The sequence below is a fragment of the Schistocerca gregaria genome, chromosome 3 (genome assembly GCF_023897955.1).
Source record: "Schistocerca gregaria isolate iqSchGreg1 chromosome 3, iqSchGreg1.2, whole genome shotgun sequence".
NCBI lineage: Eukaryota > Metazoa > Arthropoda > Insecta > Orthoptera > Acrididae > Schistocerca > Schistocerca gregaria.
This window is the reverse complement of record NC_064922.1, coordinates 616861805-616878283: the sequence shown is the minus strand read 5'-3', so window position 1 is coordinate 616878283 and position 16479 is coordinate 616861805. Positions and strand designations below refer to the sequence as shown.

At 38.2% G+C, this 16479-nt stretch overlaps 1 protein-coding gene across 4 annotated transcripts in view; it reads right to left on the bottom strand.

Annotated features, from left to right (window-relative positions):
• Positions 1-7686: 7686 nt before the first annotated feature.
• LOC126353852 (uncharacterized) overlaps positions 7687-16479 on the bottom strand; it is a 301397-nt gene continuing 292604 nt past the window's right edge. For all 4 annotated transcript variants that reach the window (XM_050003012.1, XM_050003013.1, XM_050003011.1 and 1 more), the window contains exon 11: positions 7687-9275. In XM_050003012.1, the coding sequence (XP_049858969.1) occupies positions 9124-9275 (152 nt within the window). In that variant the 3' untranslated portion in view covers positions 7687-9123. The remainder of the gene's footprint in view (positions 9276-16479) is intronic.

The window sequence follows — 16479 nt, the reverse complement described above, 5'->3', positions numbered from 1 at the left end:
CATATGCTAGGAACATAGTTTTGCCTTTCCTTAATCTTTCTTCTAAGGTGAGTTGTAAGGTCAGTATTGCCTCACGTGTGCCAATATTTCTACGGAATCTGAACTGATCTCCACTGAGGTCGGCTTATACCAGTTTTTCCTTTTGTCTGTAAAGTATTCGCATTAGTATTTTGCAGCTGTGACTTATTTTTTCACATCTGCCAACACTTGCTTTCTTTGGGATTGCAGTTATTATATTCTTCTTGAAGTCTGATGGTATTTTTCTGGTCTCATACATCTTGCTCACCAGATGGTAGAGTTTTGTCAGGACTGGCTCTCCCAACCTGTCAGCATCTCCAGGGTTCTTCCATATATACAACCTTCTTTTATGATTCTTGAACCAAGTGTTAGCTATGATTAAGTTATGCTCTGTGCAAAATTCTACCAGGCGGCTTCCTCTTTCATTTCTTTCCCCCCAATCCATATTCACCTACTAAGTTTCCTTCTCTTCCTTTTCCTACTATCGAATTCCAGTCACCCATGACTATTAAATTTTCATCTCCTTACACTATCTGAATAATTTCTTTTATCTCCTTATACATTTCTTCAATTTCTTCGTCATCTGCAGAGCTAGTTGGCATATAAACTTGTACTACTGTAGTAGGTGTGGGCTTTGTGTCTATCTTGGGCCACAATAATGCGTTCACTATGCTGCTTCTAGTAGCTTACCTGCACTCCTATTTTTTTATTCATTATTAAACCTACTCCTGCATTACCCGTATTTGATTTTGTATTCATAACCCTGTATTCACCTGACCAAAAGTCTTGTTCCTCCTGCCACCGAACTTCACTAATTCCCACTATATCTAACTTTAACCTATCCATTTCCCTTTTTAAATTTTCTAACCTACCTACGTGATTAAGTGATTTGACGTTCCACACTCCGATCAGTAGAATGCCAATTTTCTTTCTCCTGTAAACGATGTCCTCTTGAGTACTCCGTGCCCGGAGATCCGAATCGGGGCTATTTTACCTCCAGAATATTTTACCCAAGAAGACGCCATCATCATTTAATCATACAGTAAAGCTGCATGCCCTCGGGAAAAATTACGGCTGTAGTTTCCTCTTGCTTTCAGCCATTCAAAGTATCAGCACGGTAAGGCCAGATCAGTCAATCATCCAGACTGTTGCTCCTGCAGCTATTGAAAAGGCTGCTGCTCCTCTTCAGGAACCACACGTTTGTCTGGCCTCTCAACAGCTACCCCTCCATTGTGGTTGCACCTACGGTACGGCCATCTGTATTGCTGAGGCACGCAAGCCTCCCCACCAATGGCAAGGTCCATGGTTCATGAGGGGGAGGTTTGTTCTCATAATTTTCTATAAAAATTCTATGTCTTTCTCATATGTATTTACCTTTAGAAAATAAACAGCAAATTTGCCATTTTCCTTTATTTTTTGCTTCAATTTAAGACCTACAGGTAGTCAAGACAGTGCATTGAGTATTACATTATATTGCCCCTTTATTTATTTAATAGTACAGTGAAATTTCTGTAGAAAGAGAGACCATCTTGTTAGTCTGCTGTGCCGAAATTTGCTGTGTAGTAGAAATGTCAACATGCTATGGTCCGTAAGTATTACCATCTCGTGTCCCACTAGTAGGTATCTAAATTTGATGAATGCCCACACTACTGATAATGTTTCCTTTCTGTAATACTACAATTTTGTTTATGTTGCGCAAGTATTCTACTAGTAAAACCTACTCATTTTTTCTCCAATTTGCAATCAGTCAAATACTCCTGGAATATGTGACAGTCCATCCCACAATCCAATGCTTCCAACACCTTATGAAAAGAAATAGCAAAATTCAGGTGAACCAACATTTGCCATGCTGCCAATGCCTTTTTTTTATTTTTGAAAATTCTTTATATCTATCTTTATATCCTGTTTTAACAACATTATCATCTGATGCATTAGGCACTGAACTGTTAAGAAATTTTCTATAAAATCTCACCATCTTGAAAAAAAGATTAGAGTTGTTTTCCATTACAAGGTTCTGAACATAATGTGATTGCATCGAGTCTGTGTGGGTCAGGCTGAATGCCCAAAGTATTTACAATATATCCCAAGAACTTAACCTCATTTCTCACAAATTGTGATTTTGACAATGTAATGGTGACACCTTGGGAATCTAATCACACGAAAAATTCATTCAGTGTTTGCAGGTGTTCTCCCATGTTGTGGATGTTATTACTATGTTGTTGACATATAACAATACTTAATTTTGTAACTTGTTGCTATTTCTTTATCCATAGTTCTTATGAAAAGTGAGACTGACATGTTTGGGCTGAATCGCAGCACTTTGAATTGATAAGACCTTCCATCAAATGGGAATGCCATATACTTGAGTGAATCTTCATGTAAGGCAATATTCCCATAACTTCCTGTCAGGTGTATTGTGCTGATATACTTCACTCCCTGTATTATAGAGGGCCTATCCCTCCCTGGCTCTATTATTATATTTACAGTTCATGCATCCAGCACTGTATGTATATCCCCATCCAACAACAACTACTGGATTATTACAACAGCTATCAGAATTTCTATAATATTCCATTATAACAGTCTGCAATTTCTTTTTGTACTGATGGCTTCATACATGCTGATAGGCAGTAGGGTCTGACATAAGATGGAGTGTGCGCTTTAATCTTAAAAACTAAAATAAAATCTTTAATAATACCTGACCATGTTGAATATATTTTATATAAGTCTACATAACAAAGACGTCAGATTCTTCTTGCCATTAATGCTTAGATTCTTTGATCTGTTGAGGTTATCAATAATGTCTGTTTCATTCACTTGTTGGATGTCTGCACCTAATTGGTGCCTGTCATCCTGTTCTAGTGTAGCTTTTGTCATTAAAATGAGTCCTAATCTGGCTGTGTTGCTTTGCTTGAAATATATGACAGCCAGTTCCTCTTGTTGCCAATATGTGAATGTCATTGTCCCATTTTGGAAGTTTAAAGATACAGTATTGCCCAACAAACAGCCTATGCATAAAATCATAGGTACATTTAAACCTTCCACCAAAAACATTGCTTGTTGAAATGTGTTTGATCTAATATATTAAAAACAAAGATTCCAAGACTTACCAAGCGGGAAAGCGCCGGCAGACAGGCACATGAACAAAACACACAAACACACACACAGAATTACGAGCTTTCACAACTGCCAGTTGCTTCGTCAGGAAAGAGGGAAGGAGAGGGAAAAATGAAAGGATGTGGGTTTTAAGGGAGAGGGTAAGGAGTCATTCCAATCCCGGGAGCGGAAAGACTTCCCTTAGGGGAAAAAAAGGACAGGTGTACACTCGCACACACACACACACACACACACACACACACACACACACACACACACACACACACACATATCCATCCGCACATACACAGACACAAGCAGACATATTTAAAGGCAAAGAGTTAGGGCAGAGATCAAAATTTGATGAACAATTCTGCATACACAAGTCTGCCTGTCATGCCTGTTACCCCGGTTATCTGCCTTCATGTGACTGGTAACTAAGGGAATGCATCCAACAAATTATTTCTCTTGAAGAAGTAGTGGTCTTGATATGTCATCATCAGAATCTAAAATAACTTATATAGTTACACTGCTTACAGTACATGTCAATTTTGGTTTCATATATTCTTTTATTTGTGTGTTATCTTCATGTATTGGGATATCTGTAAAATTTTGTTGTAAGCTTACCTAATTAAGCTAGAAGAGATTTGTTGTGGCTTACTTTCTATTGTTTTGGAAGACCAAGACTCTTCCCAGAAGCATATTAGTCTTCCCTCTCCATGGTAGTAGTACTGTTAAATGTGTTATTGTGATAATTTCTGTTGTTGTCGCCATTTATGTATCTATTTCCTGAATGGTTATGATAATGTCCATTATGTACCCTGCTTCCTCCATTTCTAGCATCCTCTCTAATGGGGCAAGATCTCCTGTTAACATTACTTTGTTGGTTATTATTATTACTGGTAGTGCTGCCTGTGTGCCATTTTTCTGCTTGGTTTTCCACTGTGTCTGCCTGCTCTAAATATTTCAATAAGTTGTTCACTTTTTCTGGATAAAAATAAACAGATCTGCTAATAAAGCCTGCTCATTTGTATCCAGATTAACATGATATTTCACCCTCAATTAATGAAAAAATTTATTTCGAACTTTGGATGCAAAACAGCTGGAAAATCTAATACCCTTACAATAGTCAGTGTACTTGCTCATTTTAAGTCATTTTATCATCTGATATGCAAACAAACTGCTTACATTATGTCATACTTACCACATTTCTGACACCATAAAATTCATATTGTCTTCGGATACATAAATAAAAAAAGAAACAAATCTTCTCAAATACTAATTATGTACTATTGATACATAATTTCAGCATTATATGACTTATAGGTTGAGGATTTGTGGATGGTATGTATCTGTTCCAACTGCTCATCCTGAAGCCAACCAATGAGCGGCTTTATAGTCTTTTATAAGGAATTAATATATTTATTTCAGACATACTAGCACATTCCAGAATGGAAAGCATTTCTGAAATAGAGAAATTTGTTAACATCGAGTATAGATTTAAGAGCCAGGAAGTCATTTCTGAAAGTATTTGTATGGAGTAGCCATGTATGGAAGTGAAACGTGGACAATAAATAGTTTAGACAAGAAGAGAATAGAAGCTTTCAAGATGTGGTGCTACAGAAGAATGCTGAAGATCAGATGGGTAGATCACATAACTAATGAGGAGACATTGAGCAGAATTGAAGAGAAGAGAAATTTGTGGCACAACTTGACTAGAAGAAGAGATCGGTTGGTTGGGCATATTCTGAGGCATCAAGGGATCCCCAATTTAGTATTGGAGGTCAGTGTGGAGGGTAAAAATCATATAGGGAGACCAAGAGATGAATACACTAAACAGATTCAGAAGGATGTAGGTTGCAGTAGGTACTGGGAGATGAAGAAGCTTGCACAGGATAGAGTAGCATGGGGAGCTGCATTAAACAAGTCTCTGGACTGAAGACCACAACAACAACAATAAGGCAGTTTTATGTAATGTGGAACATGATGTGATATGTTGTATCTGGCATTAAAAAAATGGGTCTTACTATCTAAGCATCCACAGCTATACTGATATGGTGACTGATTTTTTTTGTCATAGATAACTCAGTATGCCAAAGTTGATATTTTATTAACACAATTAACTAACATCAGTTTTTTAACAACAATAAAGGGGAATGTAACATATTAATATTGCAGTCAAGTGTGGCATATGCAGACAGATCATTTTTTTTCAGTAATATAAAATGCAGTGTGACTAAATTTAATTGCATGCCCATAATTTTTGTGAGAGTTAATGTAAAAATGCTTCAAGAAACTTCACTAAATATCATCAAAATCAAACTAATGATTTTGTGTCAGAAACTTTCCAGTAAAACTAGCACATACAAAACCAATAGATAGCATTTGATATTGGTGTACCACGAAACTCCAGACAAATAAAAAATTTGAATCTATCTCCATACTTAATTTCAATGTTACTATTGTACTGAAATGTGTGTCCATCAAATGCATTTTCATAAAGCAAAATGATTTAAAAATGATTTAATAGTGAAGTGTGAGTGCAGAATAGTGTCTAAGAAAGTAACTGATCAAGGGCCTTCTTGCTGGGTGCACACTTATTACGATAACAACACATTTATTCACATTTAATATTTATGTCCTGCAAAACTTACACTATGTAATCAAAAGTCTCTGGACACCCGACGGAAAATGACTTAAAAGTTTGTGGCGCCCTCCATCAGTAATGTTGGAATTCAATATGGTGTTAGCCCACCCTTAGCCTTGATGACAGCTTCCATTCTCGCAGGCATACATTCAGTCAGGTGCTGGAAGGTTTCTTGGGGAATGGCAGCCTATTTTCCACAGAGTGCTGCACTGAGGAGAGGTACTGATGTTGGTCAGTGAGGCCTGGCCTGAAGTTGGCGTTCCAAAACATCCCAAAGGTGTTCTGTAGGATTCAGGTCATGACTCTGGCCAGACCAGTCCATTGCAGGGATGTTATTATCATGTAACCACTCTGCCACAGGCTGTGCACTATGAACTTGATCATATTGAAAGATGCAATTGCCATCCCCGAATTGCTCTTCAACAGTGGGAAACAAGAAGGTGCTTAAACATCAATGTAGGCCTGTGCCATGATAGTGCCTCACAAAACAACATGGAGTGCAAGCCCCATCCACGGAAAACACAACCACACCATAACACCACCACCTCCAAATTTTAATGTTGGCACTACACACGCTGGCAGATGACATTCATCGGGCATTCGCCATACCCACAGTCTACCATCAGATTGCCACATTGTGTACCGTGATTCATCACTCCACACAACATTTTTTCACTATTCAATTGTCCATTGTTTACTCTCCTTAAATCAAGCGAGGCATCGTTTGACATTTACCCGCATCATGTATGGCTTATGAGCAGCTGCTTGGCCATGAAATCCAAGGTTTCTCACCTCCTGCCTAACTGTCATAATACTTGCTGTGGATCCTGAAGTAGTTTGGAGTTCTTGTGTGATGATCTGGATAGATGTCTGCCTATTACACATTACGACCCTCTTCAACGATTGGCGGTCTCCGTCAGTCAACAGACGAGTTTGGTGTATATGCTTTAGCAGTGTATGTGTCCCTTCACATTTCCATTTCACTATCACATTGGAAACAGCGGACCTAGGGATGTTTAGGAGTGTGGAAATCTCATGTACAGACATATGACAAGTGACACCAATTCACAGAGCACCCTATTCTGCTCTCTCATTATGTCTAATGAGGTCGCTGATATGGAGTTTCTGGCAGTAGGTGACAGCACAATGCACCTAATATGAAAAATGTAGGTTTTTGAGGGTGTCCGGATAATTTTGATCACTTAGTGTACACCTGTATGTATCCAAAGGAAATCTCTGCAATGAATGTGAAAAAGAACACCTTTAAAAAAAGGTAGCAAGAATACTGGGTGTTTTTTGAAGGAATCAACTAGCAATACCAATGCCTGAGGGGAAAGCAGGGTCTAAATTGGGTGTGAATATGATCAGCTGTCAAACAGTATGTGTAAGCTCATGTGAAACAAACAGCTAGGAACTGTTACTCAAGAGCATCTTACATTTTCACAATTCTCCAGGACTGAAACACCACTGACACCATTCTTCATCAGGCCCTGTCATTTTGCTCCTGGAAAACACACACACACACACACACACACACACACACACACACACACACACACACACACACACACACACACACACACACCTGTAATATGTATTGGATTTATTATGATTGGCAAAAACAATGGTCAAATTAAAGAGACCTGAATAAAAAACTATTTATGTTAATGAACAGTGACTACAGATATGGACAAGTAATCATTTGGAAGTCCATATTACCACTTTGGGTATGAAGCAATGTGAGTCACTGGGGAAGAAGTTACACTCTCAGTATATTCCAAAAGAGTCCTTTTTTCCAAATTTTGATAGCACTCAAATGGAAGCTTTTGTTTTTGTTTTGAGGTTACTCTTTAACTGAATTTATTTGTTTTGGCTAAATATTATTCTATATACAGTATATTCTGTTGTGACACATTTGTGTGATATATTTACAAGGTAACAGTTTCAATTTATTCCTATAAAGTTTAACAGAAGTACAGCTTTCATAATATAAATAACTTAAAACACTTTCAATGAAACTTATTATTGTAATCTACTTTGCTACCTTGGAAGCAATGAACACACAAATAACACACAAACACATTAACAATAGCTATCACAGACTTTTTTGTTGTAATATACAATATATAATTTTTATAGGAATAATACGTGATGTTAGTTTCTGTTAGAACAAAGATAGTTTAAAATTTACGATATGGAAAATACATAAAATTCTTATTGGTCTTCCATAATAAGCATGAGCAATCACAAATGCAATTTTCTGTACACTGTCATCATAGTTACATTTCACATTTCCTTACATTCTGATCCATAAATTGTATTTTATTGCCGTTACTACCTTCAACAGCAAACTTTCATTATTTATATACAATGGTTCAATTTGGCTTACAAAAACATCATTATGTAATTGAGCAATGACCGACAAATAATCACAAATTGCGTAGAATAATATCCTATGTACCATTATGTATCATTCCACAGATTATCCACTAACATCATGAGCAGGGCAAGACAATGGCGTATTAGTCATGGTGCCTCAAAACACTGAAGCACTTCAAACAAGGTGGATAGTGTTGACCTATTGTAGTTAAAATCCTTTAATTTGCAGTGGGTATGATCTGTATTGCTGGTATAAGTTACGTTATTATACAATTTGTTAAGCACTAAAACTAACTACATATCAAACTGCAGTTTAAATTTGCATTAAAAAGGCATCTGTTTTGACATAAAAATGTTATTTCTTTATAAACATACTAATTAGTATTTGAACACTGGTCTGCAATGAGTACTTCTAGGGACGAATCATACTTGCACTTACAGCACATTGTGGCTACTAATACGGACCATTTAGCTGTAATAACTGAAATGTTATCACTTCGCTGAAGCTGCTGATGTATTTCTGTTATAAAATGACCTATATTCATCACTGTCTCCTCAGACATTTAAAAAAAATTATTGATGAATTTGGAAGCCATTTTAACAAGAAGCACACACACAGCACATCTTCTAGATATAATTTAGAAAGTTAGAAACGACTCAGACTTTATTTTGCAAGGACAATTCATTTCTAATTAAATTCCATCAAAGCTTTTAATCATTTAACATTAAATCAACAAAAAAGGAATATTTATTGAATCTGAGGTATGGCAGAATATCAAGTGAGAACCTTTCAAAGATAACATGTTGACTCCTTAATGTTATAGCATAAACTTTAATGGTCATGGGATAAGCTGCTAAAATACTAAGTTTCAGATTCAACATCCTTAAATTAATATGTAAAAGACAATTGCTTCATGTTGTTGGTGGATGTTCTTCATATAATTTTACAGGTACACCACAATTACCTTCTGCATCTCATTACTTTATATAAGCAGGAACTCTGGTCCAACCCAGCTGCCACAACGAGGAAAATCTGAGGGGACATTTGTGACATCTGATGATGAGCCAACTTGCAGGAGGACTGCGAGACCTGCTGTCCAGTGGGATGGTCGTTGGTCGTGGATGAGCCAGTAACCTGCATGCAGATACATAATTACAAACGTTTTACTTGTTAACAACATACAAGCAAATTAATTCCTTTACAAATATTTCTGAACAAAAATAAAATCCGCGTGTGTGTGTGTGTGTGTGTGTGTGTGTGTGTGTGTGTGTGTGTGTGTGTGTTGCAAATCTCCTACTAAACCGCTCAACCAATTTCAACAAAACTTGGTTCACATAACTGTTATTATCAAGCAACAATCACTGTCAGGTCAGAACCATCTACCTATAATGGTCCACGAGATATGATATCGTAAACAGTAAGATGTACGAAAAACTGCCACATCTTCCATGATGTTTAAATTATTACTTCTGTGCTACTAACTCTATTCACAATAAATTTCACGGGCAGTATTCACATATGCTGCTAAATGTATCTAAAAAATTATATGATGGTACAATACATAGATCAGGGGATATGTCATAAAATCCGAGATGCATAAAAACTGCTGTATCATGCACGACATTTAAATTTAGTACTTCTTTGCTACTAATGCTATTCATAACATATTTCACAGATGATATCCTCATATGCTGCTGAATGTACCTACATGAATATATCATTGTATGAAACATAGGTCAAGAGAAGTACATACAAACTGAGATGCATCAAAAAATACATCAAGCATGAAGTTTTAATACATCTATTCTTTACTATTAAGACATTCCTACAGTTGAGTCAACTTAAGCAAATTACTGAAACCTGGCAGCACTTTTGATAGCTTTGAACGGCAAAGTGCAAATGGCTGTAGGTGAAAACAATAGCTGTCTATAGAGCTATGAAGAGGTGTTGCCATGGAGACATTTACAAAATCGCTTCATAGACATGTGAAGCTGCTGTGCACAGTATACAGAAACTGTTTCACAATTTCAGAGGTAGGTTTGTGTTTTTGCTTGCACCATGCTCCATTACATTATTTGTAGTACGTCTGTGTGCGCACACATGTGTATGTAATGTTTGTGTTGTATGACGACGACGACGGTAATGATGATGATGATGATGATGATGATTATGATAATGACAGAAGGGAGTGAGTGAGACAATGTGAAGAGCTTTGGTATCTAACTCAGGACCCTGGAGCAAAGTGTGGTGATCGGGAACTTTACACGACCACCTCTCCTCCCCTTGCCGGCCAAATACTAAAAGTGAAAATTTTTTCTACCAGCTGGATTTGAACCGGCTTACCCCCAGGTCTGGCACCACCGCACAAGCATGTGTTAACAATCTCAGCCAAGGAGGCAAATTATAATTTCAGAGGCGTTTGCATGAATGAAGGTTGTATACATGGAAGAACCCTGGAGATACTAAAAGGTATCAGATAGATTATATAATGGTAAGACAGAGATTTAGGAACCAGGTTTTAAATTGTAAGACATTTCCAGGGGCAGATGTGGACTCTGACCACAATCTATTGGTTATGACCTGTAGATTAAAACTGAAGAAACTTCAAAAAGGTGGGAATTTAAGGAGATGGGACCTGGATAAACTGAAAGAACCAGAGGTTGTACAGAGTTTCAGGGAGAGCATAAGGGAGCAATTGACAGGAATGGGGGAAAGAAATACAGTAGAAGAAGAATGGGTAGCTTTGAGGGATGAAGTAGTGAAGGCAGCAGAGGATCAAGTAGGTAAAAAGACGAGGGCTAGTAGAAATCCTTGGGCGACAGAAGAAATATTGAACTTAATTGATGAAAGGAGAAAATATAAAAATGCAGTAAATGAAGCAGGGAAAAAGGAATACAGACGTCTCAAAAATGAGATCGACAGGAAGTGCAAAATGGCTAAGCTGGGATGGCTAGAGGACAAATGTAAGGATGTAGAGGCTTATCTCACTAGGGGTAAGATAGATACTGCCTACAGTAAAATTAAAGAGACCTTTGGAGATAAGAGAACCACTTGTATGAACATCAAGAGCTCAGATGGAAACACAGTTCTAAGCAAAGAAGGGAAAGCAGAAAGGTGGAAAGAGTATATAGAGGGTCTATACAAGGGTGATGTACTTGAGGACAATATTATGGAATTGGAAGAGGATGTAGATGAAGATGAAATGGGAGATACGATACTGCGTGTAGAGTTTGACAGAGCACTGAAAGACTTGAGTCGAAACAAGGCCCCCGGAGTAGACAACATTCCATTGGAACTATTGACAGCCTTGGGAGAGCCAGTCCTGACAAAACTCTACCATGTGGTGCGAAATACCCTCAGACTTCAAGAAGAATATAGTAATTCCAATCCCAAAGAAAGCAGGTGTTGACAGATGTGAAAATTACCATACAATCAGTTTAATAAGCCACAGCTGCAAAATACTAACATGAATTCTATACAGGCGAATGGAAAAACTGGTAAAAGTCGAGCTCGAGGAAGATCAGTTTGGATTCCGTAGAAATGTTGGAGTACGTGAGGCAATACTGACCTTACGCCTTACCCTAGAAGAAAGATTAAGGAAAGGCAAACCTACGTTTCTAGCATTTGTAGACTTACAGAAAGCTTTTGACAATGTTGACTGGAATACTCTCCTTCAAATTCTGAAGGTGACAGAGGTAAAATACAGGGAGCGAAAGGCTTTTTGCAATTTGTACAGAAACCAGATGGCAGTTATAAGAGTTGATGGACATGAATGGGAAGCAGTGGTTGGGAAGGGAGTAAGACAGGGTTGTAACCTCTCCCCGATGTTATTCAATCTGTATATTGAGCAAGCAGTAAAGGAAACAAAAGAAAAATTCGGAGCAGATATTAAAATCCGTGGAGAAGAAATAAAAACTTTGAGGTTCACCGATGACAGCAAAGGACTTCGAAGAGCAGTTGAAAGGAATGGACAGTGTCTTGAAAGGAGGGTATAAGATGAACATCAACAAAAGCAAAACGAGGATAATTGAATATAGTCGAATTAAGTCGGGTGATGCTGAGGGAATTAGATTAGGAAATGAGACACTCAAAGTAGTAAAGGAGTTTTGCTATTTGGGGAGAAAAATAACTGATGATGGTCGAAGTAGAGAGGATATAAAATGTAGACTGGCAAATGGCAAGGAAAGCGTTTCTGAAGAAGAGAAATTTGTTAACATCGAGTATAGATTTAAGTGTCAGGAAGTCATTTCTGAAAGTATTTGTATGGAGTGTAGCCATGTATGGAAGTGAAACATGGACGATAAATAGTTTGTACAAGAAGAGAATAGAAGCTTTGAAAATGTGGTGCTACAGAAGAATGCTGAAGATTAGATGGGTAGATCAAATGACTAATGAGGAAGTATTGAATAGGATTGGGGAGAAGTCTGTGGCACAATTTGATCAGAAGAAGGGACCGGTTGGTAGGACATGTTCTGAGGCATCAAAGGATCACCAATTTAGTATTGGAGGGTAGTGTGGAGGGTAAAAATCATAGAGGGAGACCAAGAGATGAATACAGTAAGCAGATTCAAAAGGATGTAGGTTGCAGTAGGTACTGGGAGATGAAGAAGCTTGCACAGGATAGAGTAGCATGGAGAGCTGCATCAAACCAGTCTCAGGACTGAAGACCACAACAACAACAACAACAACAACAACAACATTGCATGAATGAATTGAAATGAAATTTTTTGTTGTTGTTACCCTACAACAAAGTTTACTTTTTATTGTTGTTTCTAATAGAAAATGAATACCTGGGTAATGCCAGGTTTCTCAGCTAGTAAAAAATTAAAAGCACAAAGCCATTCAGAAAAAAGATTACAATGTATGGTGACAAGATTTAGCTTGTAATATAATGAGGGGTGTTAGATGGTTCAGTATTGATACGAGAGATACAAGGTAGCGTACAGTTCAGCCGAAGTTGACTAGACCTTTTTACTGAGGAGGTTTGAAGCAGTTCATTTATTGTTGAGGAGACTGAGGTTGGTTCCTATTCCATATTTCATATATGAGCATGATTCTGTCTCTCTTACCAAGTTTTGTTATCATACAGTCTTTGATTGTAGATGCTGGGTCCTGTGTGACATACTGTGAAGCTTTTCCATAAAATTTTATTAAAGAGAGTGTTAATTTTATATACTTCAACAGTAACCTTCCCACCCCTGATTCCTTACAGAATAAAACTCTGATGTGTAAAACAGACTCAAACACTGGATGAGTATAGTTTGGGTAATTTGTGCTATGTTTTAAAAGAAAGTCAGGTTTTCAAGCATCTCAATGTTTATGGCATCACATCCCCTGAACTGTGTGTTGTACAATCATATAATTTTGCAGGTACATTCTGTTGTGCACTGCATGTTGATATTATACAAAAATGTGCTGTGGAGGGAGCTAGGGGAAAAAGAACAGTAAATTAAAACATCATGTCTGTTGCTGAAGTTACACTGCATGAATAGTGAAAAGACAGTAAGCGATAAACATTTTTCCGATTATTATTTTTTCAAAAAAGTTTAAAATTTCGTATATAAAGTTTGCTGGAAATCACTATGTGCTCTCATTATGAAGCACTGCATGGATAATTTGTGCACCATGAGTTATGTAGCCTCAAGACACAAATTGTTTCTAGATGTAATACCTAACTTATTGTGTGCAATCTTTAACTTACAATTATACATCATAATGAGTTGATTATGACAGCATTTTAAATTTTTAAATTCCGTCAATAATTGTACGAAATACTGAAAATCAAATTTTTGTTTCCCCTCTTAGCCTTTAGATAGGCAAACTGCTACTGGAACTTGGTGACAGTTTGAACTGTTTAGCAGTATGGATTGTAGAGAGATCAACTTAACATTTCACAAAAATTGTATAAGAACATTGTAAAACAGATGTTATAATTTATCGAAGAATTTTTGTCAGTAACCATAGATTGTGAATACCAAACGCTATGTGCAATATAAAATTAAGCCAGTCACTAAATTAGTCATTCTGGTGCTATCTTTGGCAAATGCAAGTTTGTAAAGCAGCAGATTAAAGTAGTAGTTCTTTGAGGGAGCTCATGGAGAGTAGATGTAACTGATATGCAATAAAGAGAATAGTCAAATGTGTACTGTATCCTGCAGATGATAAATAAAAGAAATTACCCCGAAAAGACATTGAGTGTGTAAGGTGGCTATAATTTCGCACCTTACAAGCACTCATCAACATACCATGCCATAATTTACAACCAGAATTAGGTATCATTTGATAGGTTGTGCATGATATATATGCATATTTAAAGAATACTGACATTTCCAGAATGAGATTTTCACTCTGCAGTGGAGTGTGCGCTGATATGAAACTTCCTGGCAGATTAAAACTGTGTGCCCGACCGAGACTCGAACTCGGGACCTTTGCCTTTCATGGACAAGTGCTCTACCATCTGACCTACTGAAGCATGACTCCTGCTCGGCCCTCACAGCTTTACTTCTGCCAGTATCTCGTCTCCTACCTTCCAAACTTTACAGAAGCTCTTCTGTGAACCTCGCAGAACTAGCACTCCTGAAAGAAAGGATACTGCAGAGACATGGTTTAGCCACAGCCTGGAGAATGTTTCCAGAATGAGATTTTCACTCTGCAGCGGAGTGTGAGCTGATATGAAACTTCCTGGCAGATTAAAACTGTGTGCCCGGCCGAGACTCGAACTCGGAACCTTAATCTGCCAGGAAGTTTCATATCAGCGCACACCCTGCTGCAGAGTGAAAATCTCATTCTTGAAACATTCCCCAGGCTGTGGCTAAGCCATGTCTCTGCAGTATCCTTTCTTTCAGGAGTTCTGCAAGGTTCGCAGAAGAGCTTCTGTAAAGTTTGGAATGTAGGAGACGAGATACTGGCAGAAGTAAAGCTGTGGGGTCCGGGCGGGAGTCGTGCTTCGGTAGCTCAGATGGTAGAGCACTTACCCGCGAAAGGCAAAGGTCCCGAGTTTGAGTCTCGGTCGGGCACACAGTTTTCATCTGCCAGGAAGTTTCAATACTGACATTGTCATGTAAACCTTGTGAATAGTTGTTAACACTTATAGCGTGAAAGGTGACGGAGTGTCTTTATTATCAAAACAGCATAATGAATGATTGCCTATACTGGTAAAGGTTGGAATGCCAGTGGAAATGAAATGGCAGGTGTAACTCAAGCCCTGGGTGGAAAAGCCCGCACAGGTGTGTGGGCCCCGCATGACACAGGAGGTAGCTAAGACAGACGGTCAGGGCACCTGAGCGCTGTGTGCAGTACAGCAACGGCTGGCCAGTATTGTAGTGTTGCGGGAAGGATAACTGGATAATACTTCAGAAACTCTGAAAATCTTGATGCAGCAGAGAGGAACGAGGAAGTGTTTCCTCAGAAATCACACAAGCTGGATTATTTCCAAGGATATTTACTCTGAGAAGCGTACCATTGTATGTATTCCTAATTAACAGGAATAGGTGTTTCCTTGCAAACTTTCCACACTGGATGACAAAAGATTAAAATATGGTTGGTCAGCGTTTGGAAGAACCTGTAGAGAGGGAGAATATTCCCTGGTTCTGAGAATATGATTAGCTTTTTGCACTTACGGGGGAGGAGAGCCAAGCTTTGCTGGGAAGCCAGTGGTGGAGAGAAGCAAGTCATCCATTTTGAGCCCCCCCATGTGTGTTGGTCGCTCAGTATCAGTTTTGTTGCTACAGATGGACTTGCTGTCATTGCTCTCAGGAGATTTTATAGTGAGAACAGTTAGGCACTGTACTGTTGTGAACTTATATGATTGTGGACTTCGTCTCTTGGTAGGGAGTCATCTTTGAGTATGCAGCATTCAGTGATAGAGAGCACTTCTTCTGCCTATACTCACATTGAGATGTTATCTGAACTCCGTCCTTGTGGCTGGGAGTTCGTGTTTCTCATCTGTAGAACACAGAGAGGAGAAGACAGTATTAGATTACACTAGTCAGAGGACTGTCTTCTGCCATCCTAGTGTTTGAATGGGAGGTTTTTTTATTTTGTAGCTGGAGTTCTTCAGTCATTGCAGGCATGTACAAGAACCATAACTCCGATGTACTGGATGCAGTACATATGGTGATATTGCTAATTGCTTCAGCTTATTAGGGCTGTAACGCTAAACAGCTGTGATCACGTAAATATGTTTTTCAATGAGGTCCTACACCACTGTAGATCATCTTTGAAAGCAGTGTCTTCTAGGTGTTTGGTACGTAGGTGATGTCAGTCATCTCGCATTATTAGATAGCATAGCCATAAAAAGGGGCAGATTTGGGTAATTGATCAATCATATTAGTTAGGA